General features: G+C 38.4%; 2 protein-coding genes across 4 annotated transcripts in view; one reads left to right on the top strand and one right to left on the bottom strand.

The window, feature by feature from the left end:
* The window catches only part of LOC111325196 (uncharacterized), a 38,033-nt gene extending 35,472 nt beyond the window's left edge, over window positions 1-2,561 (bottom strand). The window contains exons 1-2 of the mRNA XM_022928951.2: window positions 2,356-2,561; window positions 472-618 (exon numbers count right to left, since the gene is read on the bottom strand). Coding sequence (XP_022784686.2) covers window positions 472-618; window positions 2,356-2,430 — 222 coding nt within the window. The 5' untranslated portion in view covers window positions 2,431-2,561. The remainder of the gene's footprint in view (window positions 1-471; window positions 619-2,355) is intronic.
* Window positions 2,562-6,987: 4,426 nt separating this feature from the next.
* Window positions 6,988-18,140, top strand: LOC111325191 (programmed cell death protein 4). 3 transcript variants are annotated; one of them, XM_022928947.2, is made up of 16 exons: window positions 6,988-7,481; window positions 8,617-8,888; window positions 11,044-11,156; window positions 11,443-11,520; window positions 11,994-12,029; window positions 12,511-12,552; window positions 12,859-12,897; window positions 13,447-13,525; window positions 14,048-14,109; window positions 14,384-14,481; window positions 14,578-14,692; window positions 15,043-15,090; window positions 15,368-15,427; window positions 16,050-16,160; window positions 16,305-16,444; window positions 17,062-18,140. In XM_022928947.2, the coding sequence occupies exons 2-16, from the start codon at window positions 8,669-8,671 to the stop codon at window positions 17,111-17,113; spliced, it is 1,293 nt and encodes a 430-aa protein (XP_022784682.1). In that variant the 5' UTR covers window positions 6,988-7,481; window positions 8,617-8,668; the 3' UTR covers window positions 17,114-18,140. The 3 variants fall into 3 exon arrangements, with proteins under 3 accessions (XP_022784682.1, XP_022784681.1, XP_022784680.1); XM_022928946.2 differs by having other exon boundaries at window positions 7,336-7,477; XM_022928945.2 differs by lacking the exon at window positions 6,988-7,481 and having other exon boundaries at window positions 8,437-8,888.
* The last annotated feature ends 676 nt before the right edge of the window (window positions 18,141-18,816 follow it).

The raw sequence follows: 18,816 nt of genomic DNA, 5'->3' as shown, positions 1-18,816 counted from the left end.
TACAAAATAACATTTTCCCTTTTGAATTCAAGTTTAAACTCATTTTAATTAATTTTTTGGTTATTATATATAAATACCAGCAGTTCTTAAAAAAATTACAATTCAGTAAAGTTAACATGACCTATTGCATAACAGATGTATGACTGTTTTGATCATAAATACCTATTCAGTTAAAATTGCTAAGTTTGCACCTTGGAAAAAAATAAGACAGTTGCTATTTTCAATTCTTGGTGCCTTTTTTTCCAAGGGTTTAAAGTTACCACCAGCTGATTTTGTAACATCACCACCCATCATCACAGAAACATATTTAGTACGGTCTTTCTTGTTGATTCAAGCTTAGCCCGATCAGTTTTCGCAACTTGACATTCATAAAAAGCCTCTAGATACTGATGTATGACAAATATGCCAGATATCTAGAAAAAAAAACATGATTGCTTATTTTTCAGAAGGCTTAATCAGCACAGTACTTACATCATCTGTTGTATCAGAGACCAATGCTTGAGCAGCCAGTACCAGGCTCTTGATGGCCTCTCTGATCTGTTGAGCACTGGAAACCAAGTCTGGCAAAGGAACACCATCCCTTTGTGCTGCTTCATTCAATAAAATCACCTGGGAAACCTGAAGATTTTTAAGTGCAGTGCATCTCATAAACACAGTAACCTTTACCCTATATGCAGAAAATAATGCTTGATGATTAATTTATTTTTAATGCTGCACAGGGAGGGAGAGAAACTCACATATATGTCCAGAAATGAAAGCAGCAATAAAAATGGTGATTTTGGCAAATGTTTGCCAAGCACTCTAGTGAAGGATCACCACTGGAAAATGTGGCAATTTTGGCAAGGAAACCTTGGCAAATATGGCACATTTGACAAAAATTCCCAAAATTACTAAAGTAATGTCCAATCTGTTTACAAGCAAATATTGCAAAAGTGATTGGCATGCTGGCAAATATGGCAATATTTGCAAGGAAACTGGCCAATATGCTTGGAAGAAAAGGTTTGCTCCAATTTCTTTCTCGACCTGCACAATGTCACTTCTTTCACCATTCACATCTTATTTGAGTATCACTGTTGATTTGCTTCCCTCCCTCACAATCTCCCCTTTGCTGTTTTTGTTTACTCCTTTTCACATGTACATTTAGAGAGTGGTCTATTGCTGTTAAGGGAGACAGTCCCTCCATATAGTTTGACCCTTTCCTGATAATCCCTGGTGTGTTACATTGTTTTGCATAAATTATTGTTGTACTTTCAATCTATTCCAGCTCAATCAAATCATATTGGAGACTGTGTTTGTTACCTATTTTTCTTTGTTTAAGGATAAGTATAAACAAAATACCAGAAACATAACAAAAAGCAAATCAATGTAAAACCAAAAGTTCGACAAAATTTTCATCTGAAATTTACACTGTATTCCTTGCAAAGTTAAATGTCAGAAGTTATTTCACTAAAAGTAGGCAGTCCTTTCAGAGCTTTGCTTTACATTGTTAGAGTATCATTCATCTTTACTGAATTTTTTGTGGCTAATTAGCTCAACCTGCTTGAAGCCTCAAAATTAATGGCATGAGCACACAAACTCTGTAATACCAAAAAATCAGAAGAGTACTGATCACTTTGCTACCAAACCAACTCATCAACAATTAAATTGTTGATGAGTTGGTGGTCAACTTGCCAATATCGTCAGTCAACTTAGTCATCGGAGCTAAACACTACAAGCACATCAAACACTACCTTACTCAAAGGATTAAGACATCTTTTGTGAAGGTCATTACAATACGTTCCTTACTATTCAAAATACTTTCTTTCAAAGGACCACAGTTGTAAGAAGTGCCCTTGCACACTCAGTTGTGGAACTTTGAATTGAGCGAAATTCACTTAATCTTTATCAACAAAACTCGAAAGATACGGGCCATAAATTGGAGAGCTAAATGTTGCTATACCTGAATCATGCTGCTTAGCCCCTACTATATGGCAAATTGTTCTCGTTTGAAATCTCCAAGACATAGCTTGCAGCGCATAACAACACCAGCAATGTTTCCACGCGAAAAAGATATTAACAATACTGAACAATTTTGATTCCAGCCACTTCCAAGGCAGCCGCAGTCAGAAGAAACAAGAAAATTCCACGAAGGGTCGCATGGTGGGTTACACCAGAGTTACTACTAACTCTGGTTACACTTGCTGAATCATGCAAGAAGCGGAATCGATCTCTTAAAAAAGGGCTACGAAATGAGTGTAAATCTTTCCGCGTTTAACTTGAAGCTTGCATTTACACCCGACCCAATCAAAGTTACACTTCTCCCATGACAAAATCCAGCATGCAAATCAATTATCTACGATCAACAAACTTACAAACCTGAGAGGCAATTGGCGCCAAAACGAACTCGATTGACTTCGTCTGAACGAGAGAAGACAACAGTTTGGCAGACATCCCTTGAACTATGTTAATTTCATGTTCAAAATTTGAAAAGAGGTTCCCTGAATTGCATTCGTTACTTATTCCAGAGCCAGACGCCAACCTCCGAAGCCACAAAGTTAACAAATGTTGGTGTTTTCGATGCCAACGATGGTGCGAGGGTCTGGGGATAGTAAGATAAGTACGTCGTTTATGCCAAAGCAGAATTCTCCCTATTCCTATTCCCTTCCATGCCATTTCCCTTATAAGTAAGATATTTCGTCAGACGTTTTCCAAAACATACAATTTTCCCTGATATGATGGCTACGCTGAAGCTACATACTTTATTTATCAATCGTTTTGTAGGTAACCCCCCTTTTTTTAATAAGATAGTCTCATTTTGGGGCACGGAAATTTCAAGACAAAATAGTTCGTTTTGTGATTAATTTAATTGTTTCCCTTGGCGCCATTCACCTTGACTTGAGTATCCAATGTAACATTCTTAACTTGTTCTTAAAGTTGTGTAGTATGGTAATTCGATCAATCAATGTTATTATGTCCCTTAGTATTTGAATTAGTTGTCCTGTTAGATCACAGTTTTACATTTATTTTACCTTTATGTATACTTTTCACAGGAAGTATGAGGCTAAGCTCGCAGAAAGGTATTAAAAAAAACAAAATCCTTCAGGAAGGAGAGATCCCGTGCACAGACAACTACGACATGCGTGGAATCGAAATATACTCTATTCCGAAGCTTGGATATTCTTGCCTTGTGTGGTCATGACTGCCGGCACGAAAAATTCTCATAAATGGATAAACGTTCCGTACTTGGCGAAGAAACGACGTAAAATACTGTGTGTGGACAACTATTTCCGTGCTTAGACAACACCTCTGGACAATTCTTCAACTGCTAACAGAATTTTTTTCGGGAACGCAAAGAACACAAAATAGACTTGCCTTTTCATTTCGTTATTTGCCCTGTGCATCTGCACATGCAACTAAGGAGCCTGTTCTTAAAGGAGCACTCTTACGAAACCACCCTATAATTTGAAAACCCGAAAAATTCAGTTATTTCATTATAATATGAATTTTTTATCGATTAATAAAGCCTTTTCAACAATAATTTTTGTTGAAAGTCAATTCTAGGGCAAGAAATTACGATTTGAAAACCGTTCCGCCATCGTAATCACTTGCCAGACTCAAGAAGATTGGCGCGAGTTTGGAGCGTGACGTAGATTACTCATTTGACGCGCCGTGCTCGTGGCTAATTTTCAAAAACAGTACTTTGATCGTATATATTGCTTTTATAACACTACGACTGAGACTATTTCACTAAATTTCACGAGGTTTTTGGTGCGCTCGACTCCGGATCGAGTGGTCCGGGTTCGAGCCCCGGCCGGGACATTGCGTTGTGTTCTCAAGGCAAGACACTTTACTCTCACAGTGCCTCTCTCTACCCAAGTGTTTAAATGGGTACCGGGAATTTATGTTGGGGGTAACCCTGTGATGGACTGGCATCCCATCCAGGGGGGGGGGGTAGAAATACTCCTAGTCGCTTCATGCTACAGAAACCGGAGTTAAGCACCGCCCTGATGGGCCACTAGGCTCGTAAACAGACTTTACCTTTCACCTTTAAGACTATTTCACTAAATTTCACAAGGTTTCCGTATAAATATTAAATGACGCCAACAATGTTTTGAATAATCTACGTCACAATGGGAGTGACCGCTGACCGAAGCTAACCGCCTCCCGGTTAGCTCAATGGATAGAGCGCTGGACTGTTGTGCGGGAGGTCGAGGGTTCGAGCCCCGGCCGGACCAACACTCAAGGTCTTAAAATAATTGAGAAGAATTTTCTACCTTTCTATAACATCAAGAAAAGGTTAGATATTCTAGTCTTCTCGGATAGGGACGAATAAATGGAGGTCCCGTCTCCTGCAGGGCTGGGGTAGGAGACGTAAATTTCCCACATTACTGTGTGATGGATGTACTCCCCTGGGGTGGGATGGGTGGGAGGGTGGACTAGCACGAATGGTTCGTATGTTCCTTTCTAGTCCTTCCCCACTGCAAATAATGCAGTAAAAATGGATTAAATTAATTAAGATAAGTTGGCCGTAATTACGAAAATTAATGGCGGAACGGTTTTCAAATCGTAATTTCTCGCCCTAGAATTGACTTTCAAATAAAATTATTATTGAAAAGGCTACATTGATCGCTAAGAATTCATATTATAATGAAATAACTGAAGTTTTCGGGTTTTCAAATTATAGGGCGGTTTCGTAAGAGTGCTCCTTTAATGTTTCAGAACAGTACTTAAAAGGAAAAATGGTAACAGAAAAAGCGTAATAAGGGAATAACATTCGTATAGCTGTAAAAACTGTTTTGTCGCGATTATGCAACAAAGAAATTTTTGTTTCGGAAAAAAACAAACATATGAAATTGTTCCTTTGATCAATCAGCACACCAATATGTTACTTTTAGAACACGTCAAAGGTGCGCTTCCTATTACGTCCCTATAACATTTTTATTATTAGTATTGATATTCTTCACACTGTTCTTTTTACATTTCTCATGGTTCTGACAAGGAGAATTTGCTTGACAATCAGGAGCTTCTTTAACTAGAAATAGTTTCTTTTACTCTTAGGCTCCGTCCACACCTATCCGGATATTATTTAATCCACAACTTTTTCTTTCCGGATACGAAAATATCCGCGTCCACACGTTATGTGATCACAGCGTATTTAAATCGAATTCCGCCTCCCGGTTAGCTCAATTGGTTAGAGCGCCGGACTGTTGTGCGGGAGGTCGAGGGTTCGAGACCCAGCCGGACCAACACTCATGGTCTTAAAATAACTGAAGAGAATGTGTTACTTTTCTATAATATTAAGAAATGGATAGACATTCTAGTCTTCTCGGGTGAGGACGAACAAACCGTAGGTCCCGTCTCCTGCATCTATTAATAAGATAATTTGATTAGGCAGGGGACGTTAAAGAACCCACATCACGAAATTACTGTGATGTGGTCTGGCCTGTTTCCTGGGAATTGGGGGGAGGGGGGCATCTGTGAAAAATTTGCCTTTGTTGATTGTAAACTGCCATTGTCAGTCTGGCAAAGTCACCCCCGCACAGTGTTATAAAGCGCCTCGAACATAGGATAAGAGCGCTATAGAAATAAAAGTTATTATTATTATTATTATTATTATTATTATTATTATTATTATTATTATTATTATTATTCGCCCGTCCACACGTATCTGGATTCACTCTGGATTCACTCTAGTACCCAGGATGACTCTATACATACTGGTTACGGAGCATGCGCTGCGGCATTTAGCAGCCTCGGGAATATTCGATGTTTCAGTTCACGTGCACTAGTTGAAACAGTTAAAAACACGTCGAAATCAGGCAAGAAAGCTAAGAAGAATGAGGGGAACAAGCCAGAATCATTCATATAAAGTGGCAACAACAACAACAACAACTTTATTACCCCATAATTTAGGAATTACAGATATTTGAAAATATCTTTCCTATTTAATTTTGTCTAAAAAAAAAGATGAAGAAAGAAGGTCTGACTCCTCCACTGCGCCGTACCTACAGTCCAGAACTGATTACATGTTTTGGGTAAAGGAAATGTCCCGATTGTTGTACGGTACCATGAAGCAGGGGTTGGTTCATTGCTAGGCTGACCTTACCCCTACCAGATCAAATCGTCGCTGTGGTTCCCATCCGTTCTAAGGGACCGGTGTATACACAGGAGCCCATTGATAAAGATCGAAATAGGGCCGCGAAACGTTATCACTTGACAGGCTATAAGTTCAAAAAAGTTAATAAACATTCGAGAAATTCGCTTAGAGTGAAGTTTTCTATGAAATCGCTGACCTGTTCGTGTTGCTGTGCACTATAAACCTGTATTTTCCTTAAAAATTGCTTAGAAAGGCTAAATTTGCTCGAGGTTGCCGGAACCGTAAAAAGTTGCTCCAAACGCCAAAAGTTGCTCAAAAGTTGCCGCGCACAATGGGAAAAATCGGGACAGGCCTTCAAATTGCAGACCTCGAGCTCGAACTTTTTGATCGCCGTAGTAGAAGTTGAGATTATGTTTTCTTTTACTCTCCTACTCTCCTCGATTGTTCGTGACTTGGAATATGTGATTTAAAACAGGTTACCGACGGGTTTGCTGTGTAGTTGAAACTCAGGTGGCTTAAAGTTAAGTTTTTGTCTGGTAGTTTTTCATTTATTAATGTCCCTCTGCAAGTTTTCTTAGATAATGTTCATTGCAAACACAGCTTTTTCCGGCAGGTGCATTTTTACGCCAAATAATCCCTAGCACAAACAACTTAGACCTCGCACCCTCCCATGTTATGATAAATGTTTGTAACGCGGAAGCCATCAAAACCAGTCGAGCGAATGAAGAATAAAATGAATCAGAAAAACAAGTAATAGAAAAACAAAGCAAAAATTTAGAGAAAGGCGAATTTGTGCCCAAATATTTAGTTATATATGCATCTCTCTTAACATGAGGTGACCAATTCGTCGTTGCAAAACACTTTTGTCTCGACGTGCTTTAGCGCACACAATATAAAAAGTCACCAATTGGAACTCAGCGGGTGACCTCCTTGCTCTGAGAGGTTACCAGAGTCATTGATGTAAAACTTACAGTGAAGATTTGTAGATTATCGCTTAAAAATTGCAGAATTCCTATTGAAAACAAATATATAATCAAGGCGAATGGCGCCAAGTGAAACAAGTCAATCGCCAAACGAACTATTTTGTGGACGTGACAAGCAGTGTCAGTTTGCATCGCACGTGACTAAGCTGATGAAACACCAGACAAAAGCTTTTGAAAGATTAGACCAATGAAAACTTAGGGTGCGTGTGTAATGTTTATAATTTTGTTCCTATCGTTATATAACAGACGCGTCGTCTGATCAAATTCGTACATACAGTTCGAGAAAAATACGAATCGAGACACAATTTAACTGAGTGGTGAAAAATCTTACGGGAATTTTGAACGGTTCTGAGTTTGATTGAGACAATTCGACTGGTAATCAAGCAAGGTTTGCTCGGGAAGAAATTTGGACAAACTGGTAGGTAAGGTGGATGTGCCCTGTACTGTCTGTACTGTTTGTGCGATAGGACTCAAAGGGTCTTCTATTTCTAGACTTTCAACCAATCCAGTGCCTGAATTATTGAAATATTTCTGTGAATTTAAGTCGCACATCATAGCTGGTTAAGGAAGCATATTAGATTTTCTAGGGAATTCTTTCTTCAATATCAAACCGTTGGAAGGCTTTGTTATGGTTTTGCGGTTGGGTGGAAGCACGTAGATCTAGCTAACGTGGCAAAAATGCCACGCCTGTAGGAGCTGCGTGACAAGTTCATCGTCACGCCTTAAAAAGCGTGACGAGTGCATTACCTCATTAATGCAAGAGAAGGCTCGATTTCCGCCTTCTCGAGTGCGGTCTTCAGCGCAGGCTCCGTGCCCGAACAGCGCCTGTGCATTGGCGCCTAATGCGAGAGGCTCTTAAGAATTTTAATGATAAACTATTTTTTCGTCTGTGATGAAAATTAAATGATTACATTTCACGAGTAAAATTTGAATATGATTTTTAGTAGCTTTCACTCTCAGCTCAAATAAGCCGTTTTTGTGATAACATAACTAAAACGTTTAACAATTTATGCATGATAACTTTTTCACACTTATCCTAAAGGTTCACCCGGATAGAATTTCTGAAATCTTGAAACGAATGCAATCAGCTGGACAAATAAAATTTGCCTGCAACAGCGCGAATAAACACGGACTTACTTGCCAATTGCCTTTTATGACCTAACTAAAATCGTTTCTGCAGTTGTAATCGACATTTTAAAACTGTTGATCAGAAGACTCAAACATTTGATGAAAAATATAAACAAGTACGGTAAGTTGTAAAACCCATCTTGTCAACACAAGCAACCTGGGCCCCTCCCCCATCGTACCTTTCTTATTTATTCCCTACGAACCAATCAGAAGACGAATTTATGTCAGCTGACTTCATTGGGCTAAAAACAACAAACTTTTCCAAAATCAGAAGGAAGCTGCTTCGTACCACTTGTTTTCATCGACGACCTTGCTTTCTAGCTTTGGTTTTCGCAGCCCGCGCTCGCAGAGATTGCCAGCAAGGCTTTTCTGCATAGATTTCTATGCTAAACTTTTTCTCTCTCGCTCTGGAACGGTGAAAATGGCCAGTTCCCCTTCCTCCGGTGGTGTAACCACAATTCCAACAGCCTCCACGAAGAAGATGCGTGTTCGAAGCAAGTCAACCTCAGCTGTTGAAGACGTGAAAGAGGCTCCACAGAACAATGGAACACGAGTGGTGATTGATTCTACTAAAGCATTCGTAAAGAATGGTTTTAGCCATACACTAAGTGGCGGAGAAGCAACGTTGTTCGTGAAAGCCCCCAAGGATAAACACCATGATAGAAAATCCCGGAGCGGTCGCAGAGGTCTACCAAAGAAAGGTAAGTCAGCTTATCCTTTTTTCAGAAAGGAGCCAGGGTTATTTTTATCGTGAAACTGCACTGTTGTTTGTTATGAAATTTCCGTGCATATGCACTTGTGTTTGTCAAGGTTTGCAAATCTTTCAACAAACGATGGTTTCGTATCAAAACACATATTGGCTCATGAATATTGCACACAGTGAGGTTGATCCTGGCTGCCACGCGGCCTTGAGTAGTAATTTTACTTTTCTTACAACTACGTTTATTCATTTATCACTGCTAAATGCAGGGTTATATTTGTTCCCAACGTGCGTAGCATGAATTTAAACAAGTTTCCGAGTCATTTCGACCTTTTGTTTATCATCGTAAAGCTCCAAATTGAAGGTGTTGCAAATTTTTGTAGGCGTACAGCCATGCTTGTGTACATTTTTACAATATTGTGTTTTGAATTTGAAATGCTTTCGTGCTAATGAGCTGCTGTAATCTTTCAGTGTGTTATGTTGCTAAAAGTTGGTTTATTTCTCTTTAAATTCTTTCAGTTTATATAAAACTGTACCTAAAGCTAAATTTTTTTTTGTCGACCTCTCTGCTGGATGAATTTTGGCTTATGATAGGATTGTGACCACCGTATCCCTGAACGCACGAAATGATTTTTTACTGAGAAAGGGTGCTTTGTTTGAGGGATTTCCATAAGCTTGCAGATATTTTAAACATTTCGTGCAATAAAAGTGTCGCAAATACTGATCGTCATATTGCTACGAAGGAGTATGTCTCGTGGTCAGAGGTACTAAAATACTGGATAACTTACTCTGTCGGAAATTTGTAAACAAAGCAAGATGGATTGATTTCATGCCTGATTGGATTCCTAGGTTTTCAAGAAGCAAAACCTTTCGAGTGAAGTTAGAGTAAAATCGGAATTACTGTAGCTTAAGTTTACTTTTTCACCATGTTTCGTCTCGAAAGAAAAACCTTTTCAAGTTGTTTACAGCAGTTGAATCTACCCTTTTGAACTCGTGTGTTCAGTCATCCATGGAGAATTTGAGGAGTGAAATCTTACACGGCAAACGTCTTAGTTTGATAGAAGCAATGTAGCGTAATGTTTACCAAAAATTAACAGAAATGCTGTGTTTTTGGATCATAAAAAGCTCTGAGTGGAAGGAATTGTGGATTTTAAGTTGTAAATGGGGTTTTAATTGACAACAAAGGAAGCAAAACAACCTGATTGGTTTGCAAATTTAATGATACAAACGCGTTTTTCTTACTTAGCTGACCTTGCAAGTAGAATGTTTCACACAGTTCACAGTCCACCCAGAGATTAAGTTGTATAAAACAGAAATGTTAGTTTGTATTAAACTACCTTTAGGAGATTTTTTCTTCTAAAGAGGAAAATCTTTAAGTTGCCATATGGAAAGCTCCATGATCTCACAACTGCCCGGCCTCAAGCTATATTGGCATGCAAATTCACCTCAGATACTGGCTATTTGGGTAAGAAAACAATTATGCCTGCATAATTTCGCTCTCTTGGTTGAGTAGTTTTAAAAGCTGGGTATCTAAAGAGTCTTGATTTGGGATGATTGAATCCTACTTCATGTGACCTGATATTGCATTAGCAGAGCATGCATTCAAATTTTGTCTTCACGTGTGATGAATTCATATCCACAAGCAGACAAAGAACAACTCAACCATTAAGTATTGTTCCTGAAAAGTAAAACTTACATCTTGTTAAACCTTGTTATTCTGAGGCTTCTTTGCATGTGAAGATACAAATCAATTCTGGTACATTGACTGCACATGGTGAAGACATGATGTTTTCAAAACAGGAGAAAACTTAGACTGATGTTTTGTCAAAACATAATTTTATTTTGCCAGAATGAACTAATACATAAACATTTAACTTCCAAAGATTGAACACATGTTATTTAGTGCATGTTAGGTTGAGCCATGTGACTTGATTCATGTCTGAAATCTGGAAAATGGGAGCAGTAGTGATTTGAAAATATCTGGGAAAAACTTTTGGTTTAAATTAATTTTTTTTCCTGCCAAAAATGTGAACTAATTCTGCTGAACACCAGCAAGTGAAGGATGAAAGTTTGATGCCTGTGGGAACCTGGATTAGTAATCATGTGTAAATCAGATTAGTAAAGAATAGGGTAGTCATCCATTTGAATATCTGCAGGTGGAGCAGGAGGAAAGGGTACTTGGGGAGCCATTGGGGAAGTGTTGACAGATGAAGATCTGAAGATCAGAGACCATCATGATCCAAATTATGAATCGGAGGAAGATGAGGATGTAGGTATCAGCTCTGCATGTCGTAATGTATATTTTGGTGTCAGTATTTTTTCTATAGAATCACAAACGTTGGAGTTTTTGTGTCAACAGTGTTTGTCACCAAATATCTTTTTCCTTATAAGTTCTTGGAATGTAATATCTTGAATGTGTTCATTTTTCTGACTGCCAGCCAGCATAAGCAGTGTACTTGGCAGCATGCCCACTTACCATTTCAAGAGTATCTTGCCATGATTGAGTTTACATTTGTTTAAGAGGTCATGGTTACAATGAGTTATATGTCTTGTAGGAGCCTTTTGATATCAAGGAGTGCAAACCAGAGCTTACTGAGGAAGAGTTTAGCAGAAACATCACACCGATTGTGAAGGTAATTAATCTTCCCATCAATGTAGAAGAGGGTAGCCCTAAACGAGCTTCCAGTTTCTTTAAGGGTTCATTCCTCTGATATCTGTGAAATGAGAGAATGAAAAATTCAAGATTGCCCTGTCTAGTTATCATTATCAGACATTCACAAAGACTTTTTCCTCTTGTAAGGCTTCACAATTTGGGTTCACACAATATTTTTAAGAGGATTGAAGACCCAAGGGCAGCCAACAGGAAATAAACTTATAGGATTCAAATACTAATTTCATTGTGTTGCCACATGACTCATCATATGTTTGTGTCATAATTAACTCTCATCGTACTGCTTGGATTTGAACTTGAGATGTGACCAGCATTTACATTTTTTAAGGCCAGTCACCTACTGGTTTTGATGAATAAGGATATCTTGCATTTTTTATTCAATGGATGTTGAAGGACTGTTGGATGAACTTGTTTGTTCATAATATGTTTTTTCAGGAATATTTTGAGCATGGAGACACAGAGGATGTCTTGGTGAGCCAATTGTTGATGTCTACCTGATAATGATCAAATTCACTTGGTAGATAATGTTTTTCAGGACAGAAATGAGGTGGGAGTGAAGGTGTTTTAATTTTGGCTTCATTTGGTGATGTTTTATGTTCTGGTTTTTTTTGTTTTGTTTTGTTTTTTTTTGCACTGAAGAATGTAGCTTGATGCCTTGATGTTTTTTTTTTACAATATAAATGTTTCTAAATCATTGCACATAATTGGGTTTTGAAATAAAGAAAGTTCATAGTACTCAACTGAAAGGCAATTTTGTTAATTGTAACAGGGAAGATTTAAAAAGGTTATATTGTAGTGGCAAGGATTGTGCCTTGTGTAATAATCATCTCGCATGGTTTTCTGTCTTTTGTAAAGCTTTTTTCCTGGCTGTGAGAAGTTGATGGTTTTTTGTTTTCTTTTTGAAGTAAGTAAATGCATGATTAATCGTTTGCTAATATGGTTCTCTAAACAGCTCTCCCTGGAGGAACTTAACATATCCTCAAGGAAGTACAAGGTAGAGCTTAACATCTTGTTGTTGTTATGGTTATGATTAAGATGATTATCATCATTAGAAAATGCTATTTCGCAGAACTGATGTTATCTTTTTGTTGTCGTAACTTCTGTTAGGATATATGTTGAGAAAATTTTTATTTACACATATTTAATCTCCTAGCACTATTGCAGGGTAAAGATTCCTCCTCTCTTTTATGTTTTGGTGTGGGGCCATTTATGATTTATGAAACCAATTAGTTAATCAATGTTTTTCATCCTTTGTGTCAAGACAATAATTGATAATAAGCTAATGTTTTTTAAAATTCAGGTTCCTGCCTTTGCTGTCAGTCTTGCACTGGAGAAAAAGGTGAGTCTACAATGGGCAAAAAATGTGGGAGACACTTTTAAATGTGCCATTAATTGCATGTCACCATTTCATTTCTGTTCAACAATGTGACATTTTTTTAGTACAATGGTAACATTATTTGTATGAAGCTCGATTCTAAATTACTTTCAAGAGACAAAAAGATTTTTTCAATTGTAAAATGATTGTGTTTTGAATGAGGTTATCTCAGCATTTAAGTCATCTTTTTAATAGCACAATTCTAATGACAACTGTGTACCTCAGAATTTGTGGGACTTTCCTTCTAGCCTTCCCTGATCTTGCTGGAGTTTACATTTCCTTCTGTGTTAGACAGTGAATATGTTCCAGAACTACACTCTAAAAATTTTATAAAATCACTAACTTCTTAAGGCTCTTCTGTGAATGGTATTATAAACAGTTTACAGCTGTAAACCACTATAAAATTTGGGTTCTAGGGAGAAAACAGTTACCACATTTACAGAGTTAATTTTCACCTGAAAGAAAAGCTGTGTAACTAGTAGGGTAGGATTTTCACAAATTTCTTACTTACAGGCAACTCAGAGGGAGATGGCATCTGTTCTCATCTCAGACTTGTATGGCAAACACCTCAGCCAAAATGACATAGCACAAGGTAAGTTAATAATGGATCCAGAGCAGTGTCACAGTCTTTAAGACAGGAAATGTTGCCTATTCAAGAGCCAAATGCATCATATTTCATGTTAAGATCATATAAGTGCCTGACCATTATTTTGTATTCCGATCTCCTGTTGTTGTTCTGGTACTCATTTTTGGAACATAATACTTTCTTCAAGGCAAGTATTGGATATGAAGCAGATTGTCCAGTCCTGATTAAAGTGGCATAAGGAGATTTTTTTGGCAGAGCATGAAGCCCTAAACAAAAAGCAAACACCAACATTTTGCATGCATGTGTCTGTAGTAATGTGCCTAAAAAGAAAGGCAAAACATATTTTGGTAAAAAAAAAAGTGTATAAGTAACAAAGCTAGGTGCCAGCACTTTTTGGAAAAGAGTGGTTGAGTGAGTGGGTAAAAGAGATCTTTTTGCCAGCTAAAGTGGCCAACTCAAGCACATGATTCACTTCATCTTTTCTGTGCCCTTTTTTATAATTTAGTTATCCTATGTTTCTGATTGCAGGGTTCCAGCAGCTGTTAGATGACCTTGATGATTTATGTTTGGACACCCCTGATGCTCCTGAGGTAATGTTAACATGGATGGTTACTGATACAGAGGTGGGGGGGTGCTTTGAAATGTGGGTAGGGGAGGCTTATCTTTCACTCAGCCATGCACATACCCCTAAAGATTCTAAAATGCTCCTAGCTATAGGGTGGTTGAACAAAAATGTGAGGGCAGGGGAGAGCAGTGGGGGCTGTGCAATTTGGGCCACTATGAGTGCAAGTGCAATTATTATATTTTATTCTTAACAAACTTATATGATGCTGTTCTAAAAAAGAGTTCTGTGCTCTTTCCAAGATGGTGGGAAAGTTCATAGCTCGTGCTATTGCTGATGACTGTTTGCCACCAGCTTTTGTTAGTAATTTGGGAGATGCTCCTCCTAATTCTAATCAAGCGTAAGTACAATCTTCTATTGGTAGTTAATTGCTTGTTTTATTTTGTTGCTAAAAAGATTCTCAAGAAAATAACGTATAATTTCACTATTTTAACAGCAAAGCCTTGACTGAAGCAGGTGTGCTGCTGAAAATGAAACATGGAATGGTGAGATTGGATAGTGTGTGGGGTGTGGCTGGAGGAAGACGCCCAGTCAAGTACCTTGTGAAAAAGGTTTGTCTCAATTAGCAGAGTTTAAGAGGCAATTAGTTGATAGTGTTGATGAAAATTATCTCTCCAAAATGCCCCAAGTAGAAGCTTTAAGCTACATTTTGACAGGTCTGAGTTTCACTCACTGAAAAAGAAGTGACAAACTCTCCCACCAATTCAATGCATTTGATGAAACAAATTAAAGCAACTTTGAGTTATTACAAATGGTCTGTGCTAGACATGTACCTTAACAGCTTTCCTTTATGTGAACCATCAGCTGTGGTGTGTCAGCATTGCAGGGAAGTTAGCTTTTATAGCCCCCTTAACTCATCATGTGAGAATTTACCCTCTTACATGTAGTTTTATATTTACAGATGGTCTTGTTGCTAAAAGAGTATTTGTCTTCAGAAGATATTGAAGAGGTAAGTAATGTTTTAGGTACTAAAATAAATAAATAAATGATTTTCCAAGTATTTAATGATTGGAATCTTTTCTAAAGATTACTGTGTAAACCAGCAGTTAAAACTCTAGTCCACCCTCTGTAAGCAAATGCATTTGAAAGGGACAATTTGACCCAAACACTGATTAAACGTTTTGTGTCTAAACCGAAGATAAAGAAATTAAGTGGATGAGTAAAATGAGAACCATAAGATTCAGAAGAAGTATCCTTATGGTTGATTGCATTGTCTTCTTTGCCAGGCAAGCCGTTGTGTCCAGGAGTTGGAAGTGCCGCATTTCTATCATGAGCTGGTTTACGAGGTATTACGGTTACCATTGAATTGCTGAGCTCCTTCTTGTACACTTGCGCAAATCGATTGAATCTTTCACTATTAATCAATATCCCGATGCTCTACCGCAGAACTAGAAGATACTTGTTGTACCTAAATTTACTAAACTGTAGGTGGATGTCACAAGCATCATAGTCCTGTACTCTCAAGGATTTTAATGTGGTTGGTTACTTAGGTATGATACTTGCGGGAAGAATGGATGGCATAGAGGATGAGAGTGTTTGCCTCCCCAACTGTGATTTGGGCGCAATTGTAGAACATAACATCACATTTGGGTTGAGTTTGATGTTGGTTCCTGGACCTTTTACCAGGTTTAACTGAGTGAGGATCAGAAACATAGAGCTGAAAACTAAGTTCTCGATAGGATTCACGTAGACACTAACTTTTACTTTCAATATGCTAAATTTGAAGTCGACAAACATCGGTTTAAACAGTTTTTAATGTAGAAGACAATTTTTAACCGTGTTTAACAAACAGCTTCGAAACCCCTTTAGGCTAGCTTTTATGTGAATGGGGTTTAAGAGTCCTGTTAATAGATAGTTACTTTTCTACACGTTGTAAAGTCTGACTTTGTTGTTGTTATTTGACAACAGGCAATCATCATGACATTGGAAGACGAGCATGATCGAGTGATGACACTTATGAAGAATTTACTGCAGTTCTTCTCGAACACCAACATCGTCAAACCGGACCAAATAAAGAATGTAAGCTTGTTGCGAGTTCTTTGGGTGAAGAAAGTTAAAGAACTAGAATCCCTAGGTATTGACTTAGTCTCTAAGGATGTTAAAGGATTTGTCTTATTAAGGGCTGTTTTGTTTTGTTTTTTGTATGTTTGCTTCATTTAACAGGGATTTCAACGTGTGTTTGACTCTTTCTCCGACATTCAACTGGATATTCCACATGCTCATACACTCCTGGAAAAGTTCACTGACATGTGTGCCCGCGATGGAATTATTCCAATATCCTTTACGATGAAAGTCCCTTCCAGGTATGTGGGTGCAAGGGTTCACCAAGACCTTCCCTTTAATTAATGGCTCCGCGTATGCCCAAAATTATTTAGCCGTAAATTTCGTCTGAAACATCCAACGACGAGTGGCAGAAGTCTTCCCAATTCCACATCGTAGTACCAGGAAGTTCTTATCTCCATGTACTAATTGAACGTATTACATTCACTAAAATATACTCTGTAACAACTGGACCACCCAGAAACAAAAATTTTGTTTCTTTTTCCTTTTCGCTGCATCATTCCGGTAAATTTGAGGCGAGTTCAGCTGAAATTATGAGTGGTAACCTTTCCTTGGTGTATCAGTGCGCAGTCTTGAAATTGTCCAGGGTTGCTCCAATTTGCCTATTGTTTTGGAATCAGTTGTTGAAAGGGCGGAGAACGCTATCCTATAAATAAATCGCTTTCTAGCGGATACTGAGTGTCAGCAAAAAGAACTCTGCTACCACTGGATAGAGATTTATCCAGTGTATAGCGTTATCCATCCTTCGAACAACCGGGGCCAGATCAATTATTTTTATCGGTGGGATGTACGAATTGTTCAGTGTCTTTTTTTATTTATTTATTTATTTTTTAATAATGTGTTTCCCTTTGTGTTGCAGGGGACGAAAGCGCTTTGTCAGCGAGGGTGACGGGGGACGAGTGAAATCTTAGCTTTCCTCCTCCTAAGAAAGCCCCAACGAGCCAGACAACTAATCAATGAACTCTACTAACAAGGGGAGAACATTCTTGTTTGAAAAGGGGTCTTGTTTGTCACGGTCTCCCTCGAAGCCGTCGTTTTACTTGTTACCCTGTTCCGTGCCCAAAAGACGGTTACGAAAGAGACCATGTTTGTCATTACACTAGTATTCTGGGCTACCTAAGTTTAGTGTTAAGACTAAGCTAAAATTGTTCTAATCGTGCGTGAATGATTCTCAACATGATGTCGTTAACCCTTAGTACTAGTCTAGTGGCGGATTTTCTTTCCCATATATATATATATCTCTCTGTATCCTTGATGGCATCGATGTCGCCTGTGCGCAGACCTTGGAAAGGTAATCGCACACTTAATTTTCAATTTGGCTAGTGATCCTCAACTGTCCTAAATGCGCTTTTGAGCCATTTTTTCGAGGGTTTTTATTGTTATTTTGCGCTAATGACAGTAAAACTAACTTGTACATAAAGGGTTCTTCGTTGGTCAAGGTAGTTGAGATGTTGTAAATTATTGGTGGGAATGTATTCTTTGTTTTTGTTGATGCGGGATGCAATCATCACCATAAAGAATTTGAATGAACGACGGGCTGCAGTGGCCTTAAGCCACTTTGAATAATGATGTATTTTAAACAGATGAGTAACTGCAGTGTCTTAATAGCCTAAACGTAAGTTTTTTTTTTCCAGCAAGTTTTCAGTTTTTTTTTGTGTCGTTTACTCTTTGTTAGCTTGAGCATTCGACCTTTCTGTAGTATGTTTAGTTCAGTTCACGTTCTAGCAAACAAAATCCTGACATCAAGGATTTAGAGTAACTTACGATTTGTTTTTTTTCCCTCGCTTACTTTCGGACTTTCCTGTTAACAGCGAAGCCAACCTATACAGACCATATAATTTTTTTTTCAAACGCTTTGTCTCCCTTCTTCACGTGAAAATTGTACAGACTCTCTCTGGCTTGTTAAACTTTATAAACAAATAAAAAATTTCAAACCCACTTACGTGTTGTATGATAGCTGAAATATACGGAGATTCCCGAGTGTGCGAAAAAAAATGAAGACAGGATTGGTGAAAATAACTGGGCCCGCCTCCGTCAAATTTAGCTTTCAAGAAAATGACGACTCGAGAGTTTCTCCACTCTCCCTTGCAGTAAAGAGGTTTAAATCAATGAGAAAGAAGTTGGTTTTGAAAGTGCACCCGTGGGAGTTGTCTGTCTACGTAGACAAGGGTCTTAAACTGTTTTCCGGTCGAATTTTAGCCCCGTCTCTATTGGCAAAGACTACTTCCTCGTTTGTACAAGGATTCAAGTCCTCAGGAAAGATATGGCGTTGATTGGCTAGCCAGACATTTTTGGTGCCCAACCCCTTCTAGACCTTCCGGCCTCTGATGATCATAGTGGAGTGAGCTCGACACCCGCAAGCTTGACTTGCAGCCGGTGGGATACCTTTTCAGCGGCGCCAATGTTTCTAACCGAATAACTTGCGCGCCGTTCCAGCGTGACCTGACCAATTTGTATTAGAACTTCCCATGACAGCGAACAGTCGTGGGCGCAGGTTCAAACTCTTAATTAGACTTCAATTATTATTCAATTTTGTAGCTCTTTCTAATAAAGCAGTTTTTCGTAAAGAAAAAATCAGGAAATGGCCAGAGTCGCCCCTGTGCATTTGGCTAAG

Source organism: Stylophora pistillata, chromosome 1, assembly GCF_964205215.1.
Source record: "Stylophora pistillata chromosome 1, jaStyPist1.2, whole genome shotgun sequence".
NCBI lineage: Eukaryota > Metazoa > Cnidaria > Anthozoa > Scleractinia > Pocilloporidae > Stylophora > Stylophora pistillata.
The sequence above is the reverse complement of the archived record's forward strand: the minus strand, read 5'-3'. Positions and strand labels throughout refer to the sequence as shown.